General features: G+C 46.7%; 1 protein-coding gene across 1 annotated transcript; it reads right to left on the bottom strand.

Moving 5' to 3' along the window:
• Positions 1–1,503: 1,503 nt before the first annotated feature.
• Positions 1,504–3,078, bottom strand: LOC135564868 (voltage-dependent P/Q-type calcium channel subunit alpha-1A-like). Its single transcript, XM_065010947.1, has one exon. The coding sequence runs from the start codon at positions 1,828–1,830 to the stop codon at positions 1,504–1,506; it is 327 nt and encodes a 108-aa protein (XP_064867019.1). The 5' UTR covers positions 1,831–3,078.
• Between the last annotated feature and the right edge of the window lie 20,209 nt (positions 3,079–23,287).

Below are 23,287 nucleotides of genomic sequence, written 5' to 3' on the forward strand. Positions count from 1 at the left end.
GTGTCTGTAAAAATGTAGAAACTGGAAGAAGAAGCCTAAGTGTTGTTGTCCATTAGTTTACTCCAATTAGCAGAGGGGTGGGTAGGGTTAGGCTGTTTCTGCTCTGCTCTGGGTTAGGGTTAGGGTTAGGGGTAGGCTGTTTCTGCTCTGCTCTGGGTTAGGGTTAGGGGTAGGCTGTTTCTGCTCTGCTCTGGGTTAGGAGAAAATAATAAAGAAAATTATATTTTTTTAAATAAAAAATAACACTAAGACTGGCAGAATAGTAGCAGACACTGTAGGTCCAGTGTGCCACACACAGATGGGCACAGTGGGCACACACATACATATGGGCACAGTGGGCACACACATACATATGGGCACAGTGGGCACACACATACATATGGGCACAGTGGGCACACACATACATATGGGCACAGTGGGCACACACATACATATGGGCACAGTGGGCACACACATACAGATGGGCACAGTGGGCACACACATACATATGGGCACAGTGGGCACACACATACAGATGGGCACAGTGGGCACACACATACAGATGGGCACAGTGGGCACACACATACACATACAGTCAGGGGCAGTTGTGTCTGGCCTGACACACACATGCACACACACACACAAAGAGAAAACACAAGCAGGCACACACACAAACAGTCAGGGGGAAACATGGACACACAGACAACACACACACACACACAAAACACACACACAGGTAGTCAGGCACACACATACACTCCAGCACACTACAGGCATGATCCATCAGTGAAAACCTAGAGATATGTGTGCTGATAAGGACAAGGCCCAGTTCACTCCATTCTCTCAGTCCAAGCGGAAATGGTGGCAGTATATACTCTCTCCCTCCCTCCTTGCCTTCCCCTTTACTGTTTTTCCTGAGCTGAGACTGAACATGCTGACATCAGCAACCAGCAGCTCTGCACTACAAACATTTCTCTCTCTCTCTGTGTGTCTCTGTCTCTCTATCTCTCTCTCTCTGTGTCTCTGTCTCTCTCTGTGTCTCTGTGTCTCTGTCTCTCTCTGTCTCTCTCTCTCTCTCTCTTTCTCTCTCTCTCTCTCTCTCTCTCTCTCTGTCTGTGTCTCTCTCTCTCTCTGTCTCTCTCTCTCTCTTTCTCTCTCTCTCAAAAAAAGAGTGGCCATTGGTGACTGCAATTGATGAAAGCCCTTAATAACAACATTATTGTTCATAATGACAAAAATCATATCAATGACACCCAAATACAAACATTCAATGGATCCTAAACCTATCATGTCTACAGGTTTCTGTTGAATCACCACACACTACAGCGCCAGGAAGGCCTTTGAGTATTGCTGTCTAGTAGGCTATGTTGTCATCATTACATGCTCACACTAGCCTAATGATGCCCTACCTAATTGGCTAATGGTAGAGCCACATAGATAGGTCCCATCATTAGATCATCTTCCCATTATAATAACATTGCAAGTACAGTGGTCCTACCTGATATTCGGGGTTTAGCACTGATGTCATGATACACAGTGATGAGAAACATGTAAAGGATATGGCCATTCTGTAATCTTTTTGGCGTATTTTCTCACAAAGTTATCCTCGCTGAAGATGAACAGCGAGCGGTTGACGGTGAAGCAGTTCTGACGCACCGGGATGGGGTTGTACAGGGCCATGGTCCGGGCTCTCTGCGCCATGGACTGCTTGTAGACCCGCTGTCCCCCGGGGCCTCCAGGCGGGCCGCCCTGCCGGCTGCCGCCGCGGCCAGGGCCTCCAGGTCCATGCCCTGGTCCATGGCCGTGGCCGCCGCCATACCTGGACGGCATCTCGTTTTCGAACCGCGCCATTCGCTGGACACCAAATCTTTACAAAGCAGCTGTAGCTGAGAAGGAGGCGAATGCTCAGCACGACCACACAACATTACATCCCATCTGCCTGCGGACTGCTCAGACACTCAACTCTTTTATTCTGCTTCTTCCACCTGCATAGGGGGAGAGTTGCCGGGCGGTAAGCCTATATGGTGCGGCCTTTACAAGATGAAGACGCCATGTAGTTTTTGGTCTCTCTCTGTGGTTAGTGCTAATGGTCAAGTGCAGGTGTAAAAAAAATGCAATGTGGGGTGGGGGTGGGGTGGATAGCTTGGCTTGTTGCACGACTATCAGTGCAGTAGGATTCACAATTCCTCTTCAGTTTGTTTTTCGATGTCCAAAAAAGAAGAGTACGGCTCTTTTGGGATATTGGGGATATCAGAAGGGGGACATTCCAAGATGAGTTAGTATAAATGTTTCATGTTCTCCATGGCTGCTCCATCGTTTTCTCCCGAACCATTTCCACAGTGCGATAGGCTCGTCAGATGCCTCTTGTGCTTCGCTTGAAGATAAAATGTTGTGTTGTCATCATGACCACAGCACAATATTAAAATCAATCAAATTATCAAAATAAAAAAATTAATCCACCAAGTTTTTCCCCTCAACCGGGCATGTTGGTCGTGATTGCCATGGTACGTTTCAGACACCAAAACATGTTGGAAAAAATAGCTAAAATCTATAATTATTTATTTATTTTGTAACATCCGCAATGTTTGGTACACTGGCTAATTTGTCTCCCGCCACCTCACACTCGCTTTACACGCGCGCAAAGATGAACTGGCATCCTTATACACGAAAAGGATACATGTGACATTTGTTGATTTTTCTTATTTGCATTCAATAATCATCTTTAATTGAAATCCGTCGTGGTTTGTAATGTAATGTATGGTACTATTAGAGCTGAATCAACAATGCAATGATGTCCCTCTCGACACAATGAGCATATTCTCTCCATCACCTGCACAGCCGTCCATTCATACGTGGTCTCATCCGAGGAGGGGACATTTGGACGCGGGCAACATCACCATAGCAGAGTGGGGAGCATCCGCCACCGCTCGGGTGTCTCGCCACCAGTCATCGTGATCTCCACAAGCGGGTCGAGCGCAGTGCAGAAGCCGTGAAAGTCGAACACCAACCCCTCCCCGCAGAGTGCCTCTGCCCGCTGGAAAAAAACAGTGTCCTGCTCGTCCTCTTTCTCCCCTTCCTGAACAAGTGCGCTCCACGGCCTCCTCGGCTATCCGTCCAGAGGCCCTTAGGGGAGGGAAAGATGGAAGAATGGATGGATGGAAAGGGAGGAAATAGCCCCCCCCTTTTTATTTAGAAATAGTAGAAATGACTAGAAATGTTTTTTTAAGAGATCAGAACACGAAATTGTCTCCGTCCAGATCCGCCAGTATTTTGGACTATAGTCTACTAAGCGACTAGAGCCGATCAATTCAGCGCTGAATGCCTGAGAAAAGCTCTGTCCCGAAACCTGTGTGTGTGTGTAACCAATGTGTGTGTGTTGCCGCCAGGCGCTGCAGCACATGACGCACACAGCCCCCACTCACAGACTCACTCCTCGCTCCCCTTCGTTCAAGTTCCAGACCCGTGCACGGTGAGGTGAGCCCTGATTTCTTTAGGAACTATAGCCATATGCCCAGCCCTGGATTCACGATGCCTGTCCCTGTCGTACACACATTCTAGCACACATCAATGGAAAAATAATGCGTAAAATACCTCTGTGGTGAAAGAGATCCGCGGAGGGACATGGTTGCTTGGTGATTGTGAGAGTGTGGGGGGTCGAGATGGATGATTATGTTTGTTTTTATTGCTATTTCATGAACGACCTGGTAACTGTGTCAAGGTCAGCCTTGTGTGTGAGCTATGTGTGTTTTGGTGAGGGAGGAAGAGGTTGGTGGGGGGGTACATCTCTCCTGGCGTGTGTAGCTCGCGCGAGGGGATACAGCTGCACCCCCTGGCGTGAGACAGCGAGCGTGTGTGCGTACACGTGCGCGCGTCTCGGGGGAGATGTGTGGCATCCTGTGTGTGTGTTTGTGCGTGTGTGTGTGCGAGAGAGAGAGAGAGAGAGAGGGAGGAGAGAGAGCGCGCCCGCGTTAGGGAACGTGCAGAGAGAAACGTCGACAGGCTATTCTTAGCTGCAGACATTTGGAAATTAATGGACGAAGTTCTCCCTCCCTCGTCTCGCTCTTCCTCTACGGGCTCTCTCGCTCTTCCACCCCGTTCCTCTCGTTCTCTGGATCCGAGCAGGTGCTAGTGCTCTTCCCTCTCGCCCTCCCTCTCTCTCTTCAGTCCCGCATGCATGTCACCTAATGCTCAAGGTACGGCCGTCCCTAATGTCCCTCGTCCATTGCCATTGCCGAGCATTGTGAAATCAAATGCACAATTCTGGCTACATGATGTGCAAATGAAGTGGAGTCTATATATGCCTAAAAATACCCTGTGACTATATGAATGAATACGACTTTGTATTTGTGGTTTCTACTTTCTGCAATTTGTGTTGAGTTGGTGCTGGTATTTCCGCCCGAAATAGCAGCCGCTTTGAATGGTAAATGATCAAGAGGACATGGACTTAAGGGCGATCTGCGAATTAGTCCATATTTGGAGTCCTCATGTATATTGAGTCTGGTCAATATACACTGCTCAAAAAAATAAAGGGAACACTTAAACAACACAATGTAACTCCAAGTCAATCACACTTCTGTGAAATCAAACTGTCCACTTAGGAAGCAACACTGATTGACAATAAATGTCACATGCTGTTGTGCAAATGGAATAGACAACAGGTGGAAATTATAGGCAATTAGCAAGACACTGCAGGTGGTGACCCGAGACCACTTCTCAGTTCCTATGCTTCCTGGCTGATGTTTTGGTCACTTTTGAATGCTGGCGGTGCTTTCACTCTAGCGGTAGCATGAGACGGAGTCTACAACCCACACAAGTGGCTCAGGTAGTGCAGCTCAACCAGGATGGCACATCAATGTGAGCTGTGGCAAGAAGGTTTGCTGTGTCTGTCAGCGTAGTGTCCAGAGCATGGAGGTGCTACCAGGAGATAGGCCAGTACATCAGGAGACGTGGAGGAGGTCGTAGGAGGGCAACAACCCAGCAGCAGGACCGCTACCTCCGCATTTGTGCAAGGAGGAGCAGGAGGAGCACTGCCAGAGCCCTGCAAAATGACCTCCAGCAGGCCACAAATGTGCACGTGTCTGCTCAAACGGTCAGAAACAGACTCCATGAGGGTGGTATGAGGGCCCGATGTCCACAGGTGGGGCTTGTGCTTACAGCCCATCACCGTGCAGGACGTTTGGCATTTGCCAGAGAACACCAAGATTGGCAAATTCGCCACTGGCGCCCTGTGCTCTTCACAGATGAAAGCAGGTTCACACTGAGCACATGTGACAGACGTGACAGAGTCTGGAGACACCGTGGAGAACGTTCTGCTGCCTGAAACATCCTCCAGCATGACCGGTTTGGCGGTTGGTCAGTCATGGTGTGGGGTGGCATTTCTTTGGGGGGCCGCACAGCCCTCCATGTGCTTGCCAGAGGTAGCTTGACTGCCATTAGGTACCGAGATGAGATCCTCAGATGGGTTCCTCCTAATGCAAGACAATGCTAGACCTCATGTGGCTGGAGTGTGTCAGCAGTTCCTGCAAGAGGAAGGCATTGATGCTATGGACTGGCCCGCCCGTTCCCCAGACCTGAATCCAATTGAGCACATCTGGTACTTCATGTCTCGCTCCCATCCACCAACACAGACTGTTGCACACAGACTGTCCAGGAGTTGGCGGATGCTTTAGTCCAGGTCTGGGAGGAGATCCCTCAGGAGACCATCCGCCACCTCATCAGGAGCATGTCCAGGCGTTGTAGGGAGGTCATACAGGCACGTGGAGGCCACACACACTACTGAGCCTCATTTTGACTTGTTTTAAGGACATTACATCAAAGTTGGATCAGCCTGTAGTGTGGTTTTAATTTTGAGTGTGACTCCAAATCCAGACCTCCATGGGTTGATAAATTTGATTTCCATTGATAATTTTTGTGTGATTTTGTTGTCAGCACATTCAACTATGTAAAGAAAAAAGTATTTAATAAGAATATTTCATTCATTCAGATCTAGGATGTGTTATTTTAGTGTTCCCTTTATTTTTTTGAGCAGTGTATAAACTTGATGGTGAGACAACGTTCTTGTGGAAGAAAGAAGACGACCGATATCGGCGCGACCTTAACTGTTATCTCTTATCGGGTATCACATGAAGCTTGGATCAATGTTTTCTTCAGCGGTGAGAGTGACCCACCATCAAGATCTAGGTCTAACAAGCTCGTCTCTATACACTGTACACTGTATTAAAAAAAATAATATGTGGAAAACCGTTTCTAGAACCATTCAAGTAACCCAACTCAAAGTATTGCAGTGTTCAAATCTTAAAGTAAAGAAGTGACATCACCACCCATATGGTTCTTTTTAAGTTGTAAATACTTAACTGTTTTTGTGTTCTATTAACTTTTTTGCGTTATGTATTCTGAACTATACCGATTGAAGTTGCTTGAATATGAGTATTTGTTGTAGTGAACATAACAATTTAGGTTCCCTTCTACTGAAATGATTTACCTTCATTAGTAATTGTTTTCAAGTGTAAGTACTAAGTAGTTCTGATTAGTCATTTTCAGTGGTCGTGCCATGTTTAACGATGTTTTATGTATTTGATGATTTGTCATTATAATCCACCTTAGCAGTCATTGTTGAGCACAGTGCTCATCCCTCTAGCAGTAACTGGAGGTAGAGCTGTAACCAGTCATTGTTGAGCACAGTGCTCATTCCTCTAGCAGTAACTGGAGGTAGAGCTGTAACCAGTCATTGTTGAGCACAGTTCTCATCCCTCTAGCAGTAACTGGAGGTAGAGCTGTAACCAGTCATTGTTGAGCACAGTGCTCATCCCTCTAGCGGTAACTGGAGGTAGAGCTGTAACCAGTCATTGTTGAGCACAGTTCTCATCCCTCTAGCAGTAACCGGAGGTAGAGCTGTAACCAGTCATTGTTGAGCACAGTGCTCATCTCTCTAGCGGTAACTGGAGGTAGAGCTGTAACCAGTCATTGTTGAACACAGTGCTCATCCCCCTAGCGGTAACTGGGGATAGAGCTGTAACCAGTCATTGTTGAGCACAGTGCTCATCCCTCTAGCAGTAACTGGAGGTAGAGCTGTAACCAGTCATTGTTGAACACAGTGCTCATCCCTCTAGCAGTAACTGGAGGTAGAGCTGTAACCAGTCATTGTTGAGCACAGTGCTCATCCCTCTAGCGGTAACTGGAGGTAGAGCTGTAACCAGTCATTGTTGAGCACAGTGCTCATCCCTCTAGCGGTAACTGGGGATAGAGCTGTAACCAGTCATTGTTGAGCACAGTGCTCATCCCTCTAGCAGTAACTGGAGGTAGAGCTGTAACCAGTCATTGTTGAGCACAGTTCTCATCCCTCTAGCAGTAACCGGAGATAGACCTGTAACCAGTCATTGTTGAGCACAGTGCTCATCCCTCTAGCGGTAACTGGAGGTAGAGCTGTAACCAGTCATTGTTGAGCACAGTTCTCCTCCCTCTAGCGGTAACTGGAGGTAGAGCTGTAACCAGTCATTGTTGAGCACAAGTGCTCATCCCTCTAGTGGTAACTGGAGGTAGAGCTGTAACCAGTCATTGTTGAGCACAGTTCTCATCCCTCTAGCAGTAACCGGAGATAGAGCTGTAACCAGTCATTGTTGAGCACAGTGCTCATCCCTCTAGCGGTAACTGGAGGTAGAGCTGTAACCAGTCATTGTTGAGCACAGTTCTCCTCCCTCTAGCGGTAACTGGAGGTAGAGCTATAACCAGTCATTGTTGAGCACAGTGCTCATTCCTCTAGCAGTAACTGGAGGTAGAGCTGTAACCAGTCATTGTTGAGCACAGTTCTCATCCCTCTAGCAGTAACTGGAGGTAGAGCTGTAACCAGTCATTGTTGAGCACAGTGCTCATCCCTCTAGCGGTAACTGGAGGTAGAGCTGTAACCAGTCATTGTTGAGCACAGTTCTCATCCCTCTAGCAGTAACCGGAGGTAGAGCTGTAACCAGTCATTGTTGAGCACAGTGCTCATCTCTCTAGCGGTAACTGGAGGTAGAGCTGTAACCAGTCATTGTTGAACACAGTGCTCATCCCTCTAGCGGTAACTGGGGATAGAGCTGTAACCAGTCATTGTTGAACACAGTGCTCATCCCTCTAGCGGTAACTGGGGATAGAGCTGTAACCAGTCATTGTTGAGCACAGTGCTCATCCCTCTAGCAGTAACTGGAGGTAGAGCTGTAACCAGTCATTGTTGAACACAGTGCTCATCCCTCTAGCAGTAACTGGAGGTAGAGCTGTAACCAGTCATTGTTGAGCACAGTGCTCATCCCTCTAGCGGTAACTGGGGATAGAGCTGTAACCAGTCATTGTTGAGCACAGTGCTCATCCCTCTAGCAGTAACTGGAGGTAGAGCTGTAACCAGTCATTGTTGAGCACAGTTCTCATCCCTCTAGCAGTAACCGGAGATAGAGCTGTAACCAGTCATTGTTGAGCACAGTGCTCATCCCTCTAGCGGTAACTGGAGGTAGAGCTGTAACCAGTCATTGTTGAGCACAGTTCTCCTCCCTCTAGCGGTAACTGGAGGTAGAGCTGTAACCAGTCATTGTTGAGCACAAGTGCTCATCCCTCTAGTGGTAACTGGAGGTAGAGCTGTAACCAGTCATTGTTGAGCACAGTTCTCATCCCTCTAGCAGTAACCGGAGATAGAGCTGTAACCAGTCATTGTTGAGCACAGTGCTCATCCCTCTAGCGGTAACTGGAGGTAGAGCTGTAACCAGTCATTGTTGAGCACAGTGCTCATCCCTCTAGCAGTAACTGGAGGTAGAGCTGTAACCAGTCATTGTTGAGCACAGTTCTCCTCCCTCTAGCGGTAACTGGAGGTAGAGCTGTAAACCAGTCATTGTTGAGCACAGTTCTCATCCCTCTAGCAGTAACCGGAGGTAGAGCTGTAACCAGTCATTGTTGAGCACAGTGCTCATCTCTAGCGGTAACTGGAGGTAGAGCTGTAACCAGTCATTGTTGAACACAGTGCTCATCCCTCTAGCGGTAACTGGGGATAGAGCTGTAACCAGTCATTGTTGAGCACAGTGCTCATCCCTCTAGCAGTAACTGGAGGTAGAACTGTAACCAGTCATTGTTGAACACAGTGCTCATCCCTCTAGCAGTAACTGGAGGTAGAGCTGTAACCAGTCATTGTTGAGCACAGTGCTCATCCCTCTAGCGGTAACTGGAGGTAGAGCTGTAACCAGTCATTGTTGAGCACAGTTCTCATCCCTCTAGTAGTAACTGGAGGTAGAGCTGTAACCAGTCATTGTTGAGCAAAGTGCTCATCCCTCTAGTAGTAACTGGAGGTAGAGCTGTAACCAGTCATTGTTGAGCACAGTTCTCATCCCTCTAGCAGTAACTGGAGGTAGAGCTGTAACCAGTCATTGTTGAGCACAGTTCTCATCCCTCTAGTAGTAACTGGAGGTAGAGCTGTAACCAGTCATTGTTGAGCAAAGTGCTCATCCCTCTAGTAGTAACTGGAGGTAGAGCTGTACGCATTACAGTGTGCTGCATTAGCGGTGGTGGTGCACATTACCTTCTTGATGGTGGGAATGGCTTCTCTCATTATTTAACTGTATAACTGTATTATTTAACTGTATTTTTAACTATATAACTGTATTTAGCGGATTTGATATCCGGTCATCATGATCAATTACACCTAAAACTGCTTAATACTATTTTAGAAATATACTTTTCTTTCTTCAAACAAGTCATGTGGCACTATTACATATTGGTAACTTTCAAAAACGTAATAATTCTATATCATCACAACACAGATAAATTAAGTGTTTTTACTCTTGTATCAATGTGTCTGACTACTACTTTATTATTTTAAGTAAAGATGTAAAACATAATAGAGTCAAGTAAGAACAAATAATTTAATACATGTTAGATTGACTTTAACATATGAACTAATCATAACCTTAGCAGAATACAAATACTTAAAGTTATATTTACTAAATAACATCATATTTGTTAACAGTACTCATAAAACAATAAGAAATCTTATTGACATGAGTTAGTACCACTTTTATGAGTTCTACTGACAGTTGGTGATGTTTGAGTAGCCACTAATCAATTAATTTAATGAGTTAGGCAGTTACTTTTTACAGTGTAACGATGGTAGAAAGGCCATGGGAGGAAACTTAACCCTTACCTTAACCCCAACCCTTACAAATACCAACACTACCAATCTTCTACCCATTCAAAATTCGCCCTATTTATTGTGTTGGACCATGTCAGAAACATGAATAGTTCCCTTAACCATTCTAGATTCTGCAAGGCCAACAGAACTGTCCGTGGTGCTTAAAACGACCCACAGCAACAGTTCCAGCAACAAACCATTTTCAGCATCACAGACAGTTCTGTTTTGTCTCATCAGCTGTGTAGTGCTAGGGTATAAAAAAAAACTGTGCACCCATTTGGGTCCCCAGGACCAGGGCTGCATTCAGTACGTTTTTATGTTAGTTTAATTGAACGGAAACAGCGCTATACTGAACGACCAGTTGAAAAACGTTGGGGTGTGGGTTGGGGAACGCTGTGAGCTTGGCCACAGGCCTTTAAATACGTCACTCATTGCTTCAAGCCACACCTTGCACACCCACCAAACGGGAGCAAACATCCCTCAAAGTCTGTTCAAGAACGTTCAAGAACGTCAAGAACGTTTTGGCAAAACGTGTCGTTCAGCAAAAACCGTTCCACAACGTAGTGAAAGTTCAAGCGAACTGAATGCACCTCAGGATTAAGAAGCACAGGCCGGGTCCAAATACCCATAGCAGCATAGGCTACTACATACTTACACTGCATAGTCATTTCGGCATTTAATATACTAGAATTCACTTGTTTTTCCGACTCAAGTGTTTGACAACAGCTGATAATCAGATAAATTGATTGTTTGACAACAGCTGATAATCAGATAAATTGATGCATTGTACCAAAATGAACGAATGATGGGAGTCAACGCAATCTAGCATTAGATCATGCATTTGAGCATTAGATCATGCATTTGAAATTTCACATACTATAAATCTTTTTCGCAAATGATTTAGTACACTAGTATGGTTATTTGGACACACACCTGAACTAGAGACACATGGAACTGTCCGTGGTGCTGAAAATGACCACAGTTCCTTGCTCAATTGAACAACTTCCAGGCCAATAGAACTGTCCATTGTTTGATACCTGTTTTAGCCCCTTATTTCCAGTCCTCTACTACAGGACCACCAGACTGTCGACACATTTGTTCTAGCCCTGCACTGACACACCAGATTCAACAACTCAAAAGCTTGGTAAATACCTGACACACCTGATTCAACAACTCAATGGCTTGGTAATTAGTGAGTTGAATCAGGTGTTAGTGCAGGGCTAGAACTAAAACATCCCCCAGGAGAGGGCTGTGAATTAGGGTTGATGCTGTGGACCATTTCAGCACCACAGACAGCTATTGGCCCTGCAATAGTTGAACGGGACAATGGAACTAGCTGCCCATAGTGCTGAAGCTGGCCAGTAGAATACAGTGATTTCTAGGACAAGATGTTAGGATAGGATGAACTTCAATGTCCCTGAGAGGAAAATTATCTTAGACACACAGTACTGACTTATACAAAATAAACAATGCACATTTCACATTCAGCATAATACATACACATTGGACATTACCCATCATACACATTGTGCACTTCTCAAATAGCCACATACATAAAACATATTGCACCCACTGTCATCCATGTGACATACATTTCCTTCCTGGGTGGATCCTTCCCCCAGTCAACAAGCAAGAGAGACTTCTGAGGAGCGGTGGGGGTAGGGTTGAATTGGGCACGGGCGCGGCACACATGCATGAGCTGGCCCATAGAAACAGAGTCTGTGAGCTAGCCGCTCTCTGGCTCCTCGCGCCGGTTGAGAGATGAGCTCTGTCAGCTTGGGTGAACCGCCGTGCCGGATCCAGCGCCTCCCGCCCACACAGGCGGCCTGCTTTGTGGGTGCCGTGTCTGTGTGCGATATCGTGTCCCGCGGACATACCCGCCTGATGCTAAACGCATCGAATGCGCTTGAGCAGGTCGAACTCAGAGCCAGAGGAATACACCAAAATCAGAAACAGAAACAAGCGCTGTGTAGAGGAAAATATGGATGGGTGGAGATTGCAATATGGTACACAGTAGAATATCAAACATGGGGTGGAGGGGCCTACTAAACTTATGGAAGAAACACTTTTTAGCTATGGCAGTTGGCATATGAAAAAAGGGACGGAGGAGTTTGGAGTTCATTCAAAGATGGGTGAAAAATTATCCTAACATGAGGGTTACTCTAGATGTGTCTGTGTCTGTGTGTGTGTGTGTTTATATGAATATGTGGGTTAATGAGTGTGCTTTTATGATTCTGTGTGTGTTTGCACATGTGCACGCATATCTGTGTGTGTGTGTGTGTTTGCGCATATCTGTGGGTGCGTGCGTGTCACGACTTCTGCCGAAGTCGATGCGTCTCCTTGTTGGGGCGGTGTTCGGCGGTCGATGTCGACGGTCTTCTAGCCATCGACGTTCCATTTTTCATTTTCCATTTGTTTTGTCTCATTTTTCCACACACCTGGTTCTCATTTCCCTCATTATGTGTTGTGTATTTAACCCTCTGTTTCCCCCATGTCTTTGTGTGGTATTGTTTTTTCTGTGTTCATGTATGCCCACTTTAGGCTGGTTGCGCTGGGTTATGTTCAACCCATATTTTGTATTTCGTGCTTGTTTGTGCCGTGTGCTTTTGGTTCGCCAAATAAAAGGCTCTGTGTTACTACCAACTATCAGCTCTCCTGCACCTGACTTCCTACAGCCCTTCACGCATACCCTGACAGTGCGTGTGTATGTGTGTGCGTGTGTTTGCAGTACATGTGTGCCCATATGTCTCATCTTTCTGTTGCATACTTGTCACCTTCATTGTTTGATATATGCTGTCTGTGTGGCCAGCTGATAATCTCTGCCACCCTGGAGTGTGCTGTGTTGTCTCTCAGTCAGACGTCCCTAATCATTCCCTGCAGGAGACCCGGTCTCTCCCCCTTCAAGCACAGCCTGGCCTCCTCATCTTCCTTCTCCTCCTCCTTTTCCTCCTCCTCCTTCTCCCACCTACTCTGTAGAAGAAGTACCGGAAAAATTGGAACTAAGATCCAGATTGTATCAAATAAATACAATGTGGATCTTAGTGTGTGGAGGCTGATGTGGTGCCTCTGCCACGAATATACTTATCAGCAATGAGAGAAACACCATATTTAACACCAATGGAATGGACAACCAACAAGTATGGACATGTGTGCAGAGTTACACAACCCTCTCAGGGGTGGTTGCCTTACTTGCCTGGACCCATAATAAGACAGGTTCCAATAAGCATCCTCAATGGAGAGGTCCCTGAGTAGGCTTCATCTGCGTCTGTGCAACCATCCATTTAACGTGTTAAGCCCTATCAGGAGATGTTTTTCTGAAAGCTCAAGTCTCAGACCAAGTGGTAGGTGCATCCTGTAGGCTGTGAGGCTGGGTGGTTCTGAGATGCAGTCTAAGAAGGAGCCGTGTGGGACTCAATGATTCATAAAGCTGAATAATTCATTGGCTGGAGGCATGTAGAGCTCTCTCCTTCTGCCTCTGCCTTTGCCTCTCTGTCCTTGGTGAACCGTCTCTCTCTGCCTCTGCTCTGACAGACCTACTGCAGTAAGTAGTCACTGTGTGGACAGGCTACAAAGGACATACTTACTCCAGTAAGAAGTTACTATACAGCCAGGCTACAAAGGACAGAGTTACTGCAGTGAGTAGACAGACAGGCTACAAAGGACATACTTACCCCAGTAAGAAGTTACTATACAGCCAGGCTACAAAGGACAGAGTTACTGCAGTGAGTAGACAGACAGGCTACAAAGGACATACTTACCCCAGTAAGAAGTTACTATACAGCCAGGCTACAAAGGACAGACTTACTGCAGTGAGTAGACAGACAGGCTACAAAGGACAGATTTACCCCAGTAAGAAGTTACTATACAGCCAGGCTACAAAGGACAGACTTACTGCAGTGAGTAGACAGACAGGCTACAAAGGACAGATTTACTGCAGTGAGTAGACAGACAGGCTACAAAGGACAGACTTACTGCAGTAAGAAGTTACTATACAGCCAGGCTACAAAGGACAGAGTTACTGCAGTGAGTAGACAGACAGGCTACAAAGGACAGAGTTACTGCAGTGAGTAGACAGACAGGCTACAAAGGACATACTTACCCCAGTAAGAAGTTACTATACAGCCAGGCTACAAAGGACAGAGTTACTGCAGTAAGTAGACAGACAGGCTACAAAGGACAGACTTACTCCAGTAAGACGTTACTATACAGCCAGGCTACAAAGGACAGACTTACTCCAGTAAGAAGTTACTATACAGCCAGGCTACAAAGGACAGACTTACTCGAGTAAGAAGTTACTATACAGCCAGGCTACAAAGGACAGAGTTACTGCAGTGAGTAGACAGACAGGCTACAAAGGACAGACTTACTCCAGTAAGACGTTACTATACAGCCAGGCTACAAAGGACAGAGTTAGTCCAGTAAGAAGTTACAATACAGCCAGGCTACAAAGGACAGAGTTAGTCCAGTAAGAAGTTACTATACAGCCAGGCTACAAAGGACAGAGTTACTCCAGTAAGACGTTACTATACAGCCAGGCTACAAAGGACAGAGTTAGTCCAGTAAGAAGTTTCTATACAGCCAGGCTACAAAGGACAGAGTTACTCCAGTAAGAAGTTACTATACAGCCAGGCTACAAAGGACAGACTTACTGCAGTGAGTAGACAGACAGGCTACAAAGGACAGAGTTACTCCAGAAAGAAGGTACTATACAGCCAGGCTACAAAGGACAGAGTTACTCCAGTGAGTAGACAGACAGGCTACAAAGGACATACTTACCCCAGTAAGAAGTTACTATACAGCCAGGCTACAAAGGACAGAGTTACTGCAGTGAGTAGACAGACAGGCTACAAAGGACAGACTTACCCCAGTAAGAAGTTACTATACAGACAGGCTACAAAGGACATACTTACCCCAGTAAGAAGTTACTATACAGCCAGGCTACAAAGGACAGAGTTACTGCAGTGAGTAGACAGACAGGCTACAAAGGACAGAGTTAGTCCAGTAAGAAGTTACTATACAGCCAGGCTACAAAGGACAGAGTTACTCCAGTAAGAAGTTACTATACAGCCAGGCTACAAAGGACAGAGTTACTGCAGTGAGTAGACAGACAGGCTACAAAGGACAGAGTTACTGCAGTGAGTAGACAGACAGGCTACAAAGGACATACTTACCCCAGTAAGAAGTTACTATACAGCCAGGCTACAAAGGACAGAGTTACTGCAGTGAGTAGACAGACAGGCTACAAAGGACAGACTTACTCCAGTAAGAAGTTACTATACAGCCAGGCTACAAAGGACAGAGTTACTGCAGTGAGTAGACAGACAGGCTACAAAGGACAGAGTTAGTCCAGTAAGAAGTTACTATACAGCCAGGCTACAAAGGACAGAGTTAGTCCAGTAAGAAGTTACTATACAGCCAGGCTACAAAGGACAGAGTTAGTCCAGTAAGAAGTTACTATACAGCCAGGCTACAAAGGACAGACTTACTCCAGTAAGAAGTTACTATACAGCCAGGCTACAAAGGACAGAGTTACTGCAGTGAGTAGACAGACAGGCTACAAAGGACAGACTTACTCCAGTAAGACGTTACTATACAGCCAGGCTACAAAGGACAGACTTACTCCAATAAGAAGTTACTATACAGCCAGGCTACAAAGGACAGACTTACTCCAGTAAGAAGTTACTATACAGCCAGGCTACAAAGGACAGAGTTACTGCAGTAAGAAGTTACTATACAGCCAGGCTACAAAGGACAGAGTTAGTCCAGTAAGAAGTTACTATACAGCCAGGCTACAAAGGACAGAGTTACTGCAGTGAGTAGACAGACAGGCTACAAAGGACAGAGTTACTCCAGTAAGAAGTTACTATACAGCCAGGCTACAAAGGACAGACTTACTCCAGTAAGAAGTTACTATACAGCCAGGCTACAAAGGACAGACTTACTCCAGTAAGAAGTTACTATACAGCCAGGCTACAAAGGACAGACTTACTCCAGTAAGAAGTTACTATACAGCCAGGCTACAAAGGACAGAGTTAGTCCAGTAAGAAGTTACTATACAGCCAGGCTACAAAGGACAGAGTTAGTCCAGTAAGAAGTTACTATACAGCCAGGCTACAAAGGACAGAGTTACTCCAGTAAGACGTTACTATACAGCCAGGCTACAAAGGACAGACTTACTGCAGTGAGTAGACAGACAGGCTACAAAGGACAGAGTTACTCCAGTAAGAAGGTACTATACAGCCAGGCTACAAAGGACAGAGTTACTCCAGTGAGTAGACAGACAGGCTACAAAGGACATACTTACCCCAGTAAGAAGTTACTATACAGCCAGGCTACAAAGGACAGAGTTACTGCAGTGAGTAGACAGACAGGCTACAAAGGACAGACTTACCCCAGTAAGAAGTTACTATACAGCCAGGCTACAAAGGACAGAGTTACTGCAGTGAGTAGACAGACAGGCTACAAAGGACAGAGTTAGTCCAGTAAGACGTTACTATACAGCCAGGCTACAAAGGACAGACTTACTCCAGTAAGAAGTTACTATACAGACAGGCTACAAAGGACATACTTACCCCAGTAAGAAGTTACTATACAGCCAGGCTACAAAGGACAGAGTTACTGCAGTGAGTAGACAGACTACAAAGGACAGAGTTAGTCCAGTAAGAAGTTACTATACAGCCAGGCTACAAAGGACATACTTACCCCAGTAAGTTACTATACAGCCGGGCTACAAAGGACAGAGTTACTGCAGTGAGTAGACAGACAGGCTACAAAGGACAGAGTTAGTCCAGTAAGAAGTTACTATACAGCCAGGCTACAAAGGACAGAGTTAGTCCAGTAAGAAGTTACTATACAGCCAGGCTACAAAGGACAGAGTTACTGCAGTGAGTAGACAGACAGGCTACAAAGGACAGAGTTACTCCAGTAAGAAGTTACTATACAGCCAGGCTACAAAGGACAGACTTACTCCAGTAAGAAGTTACTATACAGCCAGGCTACAAAGGACAGACTTACTCCAGTAAGAAGTTACTATACAGCCAGGCTACAAAGGACAGACTTACTCCAGTAAGAAGTTACTATACAGCCAGGCTACAAAGGACAGACTTACTCCAGTAAGAAGATACTATACAGACAGGCTACAAAGGACAGAAATAGCAATGTTGCCAAAACGGTAATCTTTGTCCAATGCAGTGTCCCGGGAACCCACTAGGTATGCAGGCTTTTGTTCCAGCCCAATGCACACCTGGTTCAACTAATCAACCAAATGTCAACCCCTTAAATCAGGTGTGTTAGTATTGGGCTGTGAGTGCTGTATGTGTGTGTGTGTGTGTGTTCATGTGATCAGGTTGATGAGTAGTCTATGATGCTTAAAACTGGGACTCACAGAATGCTCACAGATAGAGGGCTGCTAATTCCTCAGTCCCCTGTGTGTGTGTGTGTGTGTGTGTGTGTGTGTGTGTGTGTGTGTGTGTGTGTGTGTGCTGTGCCTGTCTAGGCGCTGCAGTACACACAGGCAGGCCGAAGCGATGCTGATGTAAGCACAATACATTTTTAAACAGCTGGAATTATTAACCCGCTCATAAGTAGGCTCCTACTGCTCACAGTCTTCTACTAGAGGAGCACGGAATTCTCTGTAACAGTTTCAATCTAATTCAATGGTGTTTTATTGGCTTAGAGTACATACAGTACCGTACAGTGCAATGCAACAATAAGAGCCAAGCATGTACTTCTCTAAGAGAAAGCTATCTCTGCCAGATAGAATGTATCTCCATTAGATTCACATCACATTCTCTTTTCCTTGAGGACATTTTTCTTTAAAAAAAGGGGTAAAAAATGACTTGTTTTGGAAGATGAGCGTAAAGCCTGTAAAGAGGGAGATGGGAGTGGTGTGATGGGGATCGAGGAGACGTAGAGAGAGAGAGAGAGAGAGAGGCTGTAAAATCTGTTCTTGGTGTAAGTATACCAACATGGTTTACTGGTGAGGATGAAGTCACCAGAATATCTGCAGAGAGCACTCCCCCCTCCTTTCTCCCCATCCTCTCTTTTCCCAGCCCCACCTCTCTCTCTTTCCCTCCCCCCTCACCTCCTTTCTCATCATCCCCTATTGTCCGTACCCCACCTCTCTCTCTTTCTCTCCCCCCTCACCTCCTTTCTCATCATCCCCTATTGTCTGTACCCCACCTCTCTCTCTTTCCCTCCCCCCTCACCTCCTTTCTCATCATCCCCTATTGTCCGTACCCCACCTCTCTCTCTTTCTCTCCCCCTCACCTCCTTTCTCATCATCCCCTATTGTCCGTACCCCATCTCTCTCTCTTTCTCTCCCCCTCACCTCCTTTCTCATCATCCCCTATTGTCCGTACCCCACCTCTCTCTCTTTCTCTCTCCCCTCACCTCCTTTCTCATCATCCCCTATTGTCCGTACCCCACCTCTCTCTCTTTCCCTCCCCCTCACCTCCTTTCTCATCATCCCCTATTGTCCGTACCCCACCTCTCTCTCTTTCTCTCCCCCTCACCTCCTTTCTCATCATCCCCTATTGTCCGTACCTCACCTCTCTCTCTTTCCCTCCCCCTCACCTCCTTTCTCATCATCCCCTATTGTCCGTACCCCATCTCTCTCTCTTTCTCTCCCCCTCACCTCCTTTCTCATCATCCCCTATTGTCCGTACCCCACCTCTCTCTCTTTCTCTCTCCCCTCACCTCCTTTCTCATCATCCCCTATTGTCCGTACCCCACCTCTCTCTCTTTCCTCCCCCTCACCTCCTTTCTCATCATCCCCTATTGTCCGTACCCCACCTCTCTCTCTTTCTCTCCCCCTCACCTCCTTTCTCATCATCCCCTATTGTCTGTACCCCACCTCTCTCTCTTTCCCTCCCCCTCACCTCCTTTCTCATCATCCCCTATTGTCCGTACCCCACCTCTCTCTCTTTCCCTCCCCCTCACCTCCTTTCTCATCATCCCCTATTGTCCGTACCCCACCTCTCTCTCTTTCTCTCCCCCTCACCTCCTTTCTCATCATCCCCTATTGTCCGTACCCCACCTCTCTCTCTTTCTCTCCCCCCTCACCTCCTTTCTCATCATCCCCTATTGTCCGTACCCACCTCTCTCTCTTTCTCTCCCCTCACCTCCTTTCTCATCATCCCCTATTGTCCGTACCCCACCTCTCTCTCTTTCTCTCCCCCTCACCTCCTTTCTCATCATCCCCTATTGTCCGTACCCCACCTCTCTCTCTTTCTCTCCCCCTCACCTCCTTTCTCATCATCCCCTATTGTCCGTACCCCACCTCTCTCTCTTTCTCTCTCCCCTCACCTCCTTTCTCATCATCCCCTATTGTCCGTACCCCACCTCTCTCTCTTTCCCTCCCCCCTCACCTCCTTTCTCATCATCCCCTATTGTCCGTACCCCACCTCTCTCTCTTTCTCTCCCCTCACCTCCTTTCTCATCATCCCCTATTGTCCGTACCTCACCTCTCTCTCTTTCCCTCCCCCTCACCTCCTTTCTCATCATCCCCTATTGTCCGTACCCCATCTCTCTCTCTTTCTCTCCCCCTCACCTCCTTTCTCATCATCCCCTATTGTCCGTACCCCACCTCTCTCTCTCTTTCTCTCTCCCCTCACCTCCTTTCTCATCATCCCCTATTGTCCGTACCCCACCTCTCTCTCTTTCCCTCCCCCTCACCTCCTTTCTCATCATCCCCTATTGTCCGTACCCCACCTCTCTCTCTTTCTCTCCCCCTCACCTCCTTTCTCATCATCCCCTATTGTCCGTACCTCACCTCTCTCTCTTTCCCTCCCCCTCACCTCCTTTCTCATCATCCCCTATTGTCTGTACCCCACCTCTCTCCCCCATAAGTTTCTTTCCTCAGGCTCCCAAAATACCTCTACATTTCTCACCTTCCCTGTTTCCTCAACCCCAATTCTCTACCCCACCATTTTCTCCATTTTACTGTTTTTCTCTTTCTCCTATAGGCACTTCTTATTCTATATCCTTCTCTCTTTTACTCTTACACCCTCTTTCTCTCATCCCTCTCAACCACACTCACATGTTTATCTCTACTATTAGTTCCTATACTTCTCTTCCTCCTCCCTTCTCTCACATCAGGGTCATTCAATTCTGGTCCTTCTGGGCTGCAGTGTCTGCTTGTTTTCATATCTCCCCGATAGTTACATTAGTAGCCATACACACACACCTGGTTTCCAGCTACTAAACCAGTGGCTGAGTCTAAAGCCAGGGATGCCAGGGAAGCAGAAGACACAGTGGTCCCTCAGACCGGGAGTTGAACATCCTGGATGAACTTCATGTATATGTTACAATCAATAGTGTAATACTAGTTACTCGGTCAGCATTCTGTCACAACACCTAGACTACTTCCTGTACCCATCTGCCTCTGCATGCAGTGCCACCCCACAACTGGCAATCACAGAGACCCCATTGAGAAAAGGCTCAGGGGGAGGAGCTAAGCTGGAGAGCAGCCAATGAGAGCAGCCTGGAGGACTCAGTGAGGGAGGTGATGAGGCATGGAAGGCAGTCAGTGAGGAACACACTGGATGACTTACCCCTTTCTCTCTCTTTCTCTCCTCCCTGCCTCTCCCCTTCCTCTCTATTCCTCCCTCCCTCCATGTCTCTCTTTGTGTGTGTGTGTCTCTGAGCCATGATAGCCGTAGCATAGTGAGCAGACTGAGCTGGCCCATTGTAGCAGTGTAGCAGCAGCAGTAGCAGAGCTGTCTGGTACAACTGAGTATGTGGATTAGCAGTGCCTTAACTCAGCCAAACCACCACTCCTACTACTGGCCGACTTTCACAATTGGCAGTGACTACATTCATTACAGACGTGAGGCCTAATCGATAGGAAGAGCTAGTCAGTGTGGGCTATAGGCATTACACGGGTGCCACTCCAATTGAAAAGACAGTGTGTGTGTGTGTGTGTGTGTGTGTGTGTGTGTGTGTGGAAGGGAGTTCCATGCACTCATTGCTCTGTATAATACTGTAATTTTCCTTGAATTTGTTCTGGATCTAGGGACAGTGAAAGGACCCCTGGTGGCATGTCTGGTGGGGTAAGTGTGTGTGTCAGCGCAACTCTTAGCCAAGAGAGACTGGCATGGTATTAATATTAGCCATCTGACTATAATGAAGAGCAAGATGTGCCGCTCTGTTCTGGGCCAGCTGCAGCCTAACTAATCAAATCAAAGTTTATTTGTCACGTGCGCTTTATACAACAGGTGTAAACCCCTGCTCAGATGTTGCATGCATCAACCAATGCTTACATACAACGTCATCGCCCGTGTCATCGACTGATTGAATGCTAGAACATATGATGTGGTTAGCTGATAGGTAAAAACACCTATCCAGGCCTTATAAGATCTGGCACGAGTCAGCAACGCCTAGGCAGAGGAATGTGTCTGCTATGCCTGATGACGTTATGTCTCGACAACGAGAGGGAGGCCGAAACATTGACAGTACTATTCATAGACACTAAGTGGCAGTATAGTATCATAGTTCCTGCTTGCTTCAATGAGAACCTTTCCTTCTCTAGGCTCTGCTCTCTAGGCCCTTTACTCTTGTATATTTTTACCAATTGCCTGCCACTGGCATTAAACAAAGCATGTGTGTCCATGTATGTTGATGAGTGTTAGAGGAATTTAATTCCTATATGTTTATTAACCAATTCAATTAATCACCCTGCCCATTCCTAAGAATTTGTAAGATACTTAGTTGCATAAAATCAAATCAAATCAAATTTTATTTGTCACATACACATGGTTAGCAGATGTTAGTGCGAGTGTAGCGAAATGCTTGTGCTTCTAGTTCCAACATTGCAGTAATAACCAACAAGTAATCTAACTAACAATTCCAAAACTACTGTCTTATACACAGTGTAAGGGGATAAAGAATATGTACATAAGGATATATGAATGAGTGATGGTACAGGGCAGCATACAGTAGATGGTATCGAGTACAGTATATACATATGAGATGAGTATGTAGACAAAGTAAACAAAGTGGCATAGTTAAAGTGGCTAGTGATACATGTATTACATAAGGATGCAGTCGATGATATAGAGTACAGTATATACGTATGCATATGAGCTGAATAATGTAGGGTAAGTAACATTATATAAGGTAGCATTGTTTAAAGTGGCTAGTGATATATTTACATCATTTCCCATCAATTCCCATTATTAAAGTGGCTGGAGTTGGGTCAGTGTCAATGTCAGTGTGTTGGCAGCAGCCACTCAATGTTAGTGGTGGCTGTTTAACAGTCTGATGGCCTTGAGATAGAAGCTGTTTTTCAGTCTCTCGGTCCCAGCTTTGATGCACCTGTACTGACCTCGCCTTCTGGATGATAGCGGGGTGAACAGGCAGTGGCTCGGGTGGTTGATGTCCTTGATGATCTTTATGGCCTTCCTGTAACATCGGGTGGTGTAGGTGTCCTGGAGGGCAGGTAGTTTGCCACCGGTGATGCGTTGTGCAGACCTCACTACCCTCTGGAGAGCCTTACGGTTGAGGGCGGAGCAGTTGCCGTAACAGGCGGTGATACAGCCCGCCAGGATGCTCTCGATTGTGCATCTGTAGAAGTTTGTGAGTGCTTTTGGTGACAAGCCGAATTTCTTCAGCCTCCTGAGGTTGAAGAGGCGCTGCTGCGCCTTCTTCACGACGCTGTCTGTGTGAGTGGACCAATTCAGTTTGTCTGTGATGTGTATGCCGAGGAACTTAAAACTTGCTACCCTCTCCACTACTGTTCCATCGATGTGGATAGGGGGGTGTTCCCTCTGCTGTTTCCTGAAGTCCACAATCATCTCCTTAGTTTTGTTGACGTTGAGTGTGAGGTTATTTTCCTGACACCACACTCCGAGGGCCCTCACCTCCTCCCTGTAGGCCGTCTCGTCGTTGTTGGTAATCAAGCCTACCACTGTTGTGTCGTCCGCAAACTTGATGATTGAGTTGGAGGCGTGCGTGGCCACGCAGTCGTGGGTGAACAGGGAGTACAGGAGAGGGCTCAGAACGCACCCTTGTGGGGCCCCCGTGTTGAGGATCAGCGGGGAGGAGATGTTGTTGCCTACCCTCACCACCTGGGGGCGGCCCGTCAGGAAGTACAGTACCCAGTTGCACAGGGCGGGGTCGAGACCCAGGGTCTCGAGCTTGATGACGAGCTTGGAGGGTACTATG

The sequence above is a fragment of the Oncorhynchus nerka genome, linkage group LG26 (genome assembly GCF_034236695.1).
Source record: "Oncorhynchus nerka isolate Pitt River linkage group LG26, Oner_Uvic_2.0, whole genome shotgun sequence".
Taxonomy (NCBI): Eukaryota; Metazoa; Chordata; class Actinopteri; order Salmoniformes; family Salmonidae; genus Oncorhynchus; species Oncorhynchus nerka.

Bases quoted from the DNA above. Each gene is read 5' to 3' on its own strand.
- LOC135564868 (XM_065010947.1), bottom strand. From the start codon at position 1,830: ATGGCGCGGTTCGAAAACGAGATGCCGTCCAGGTATGGCGGCGGCCAC.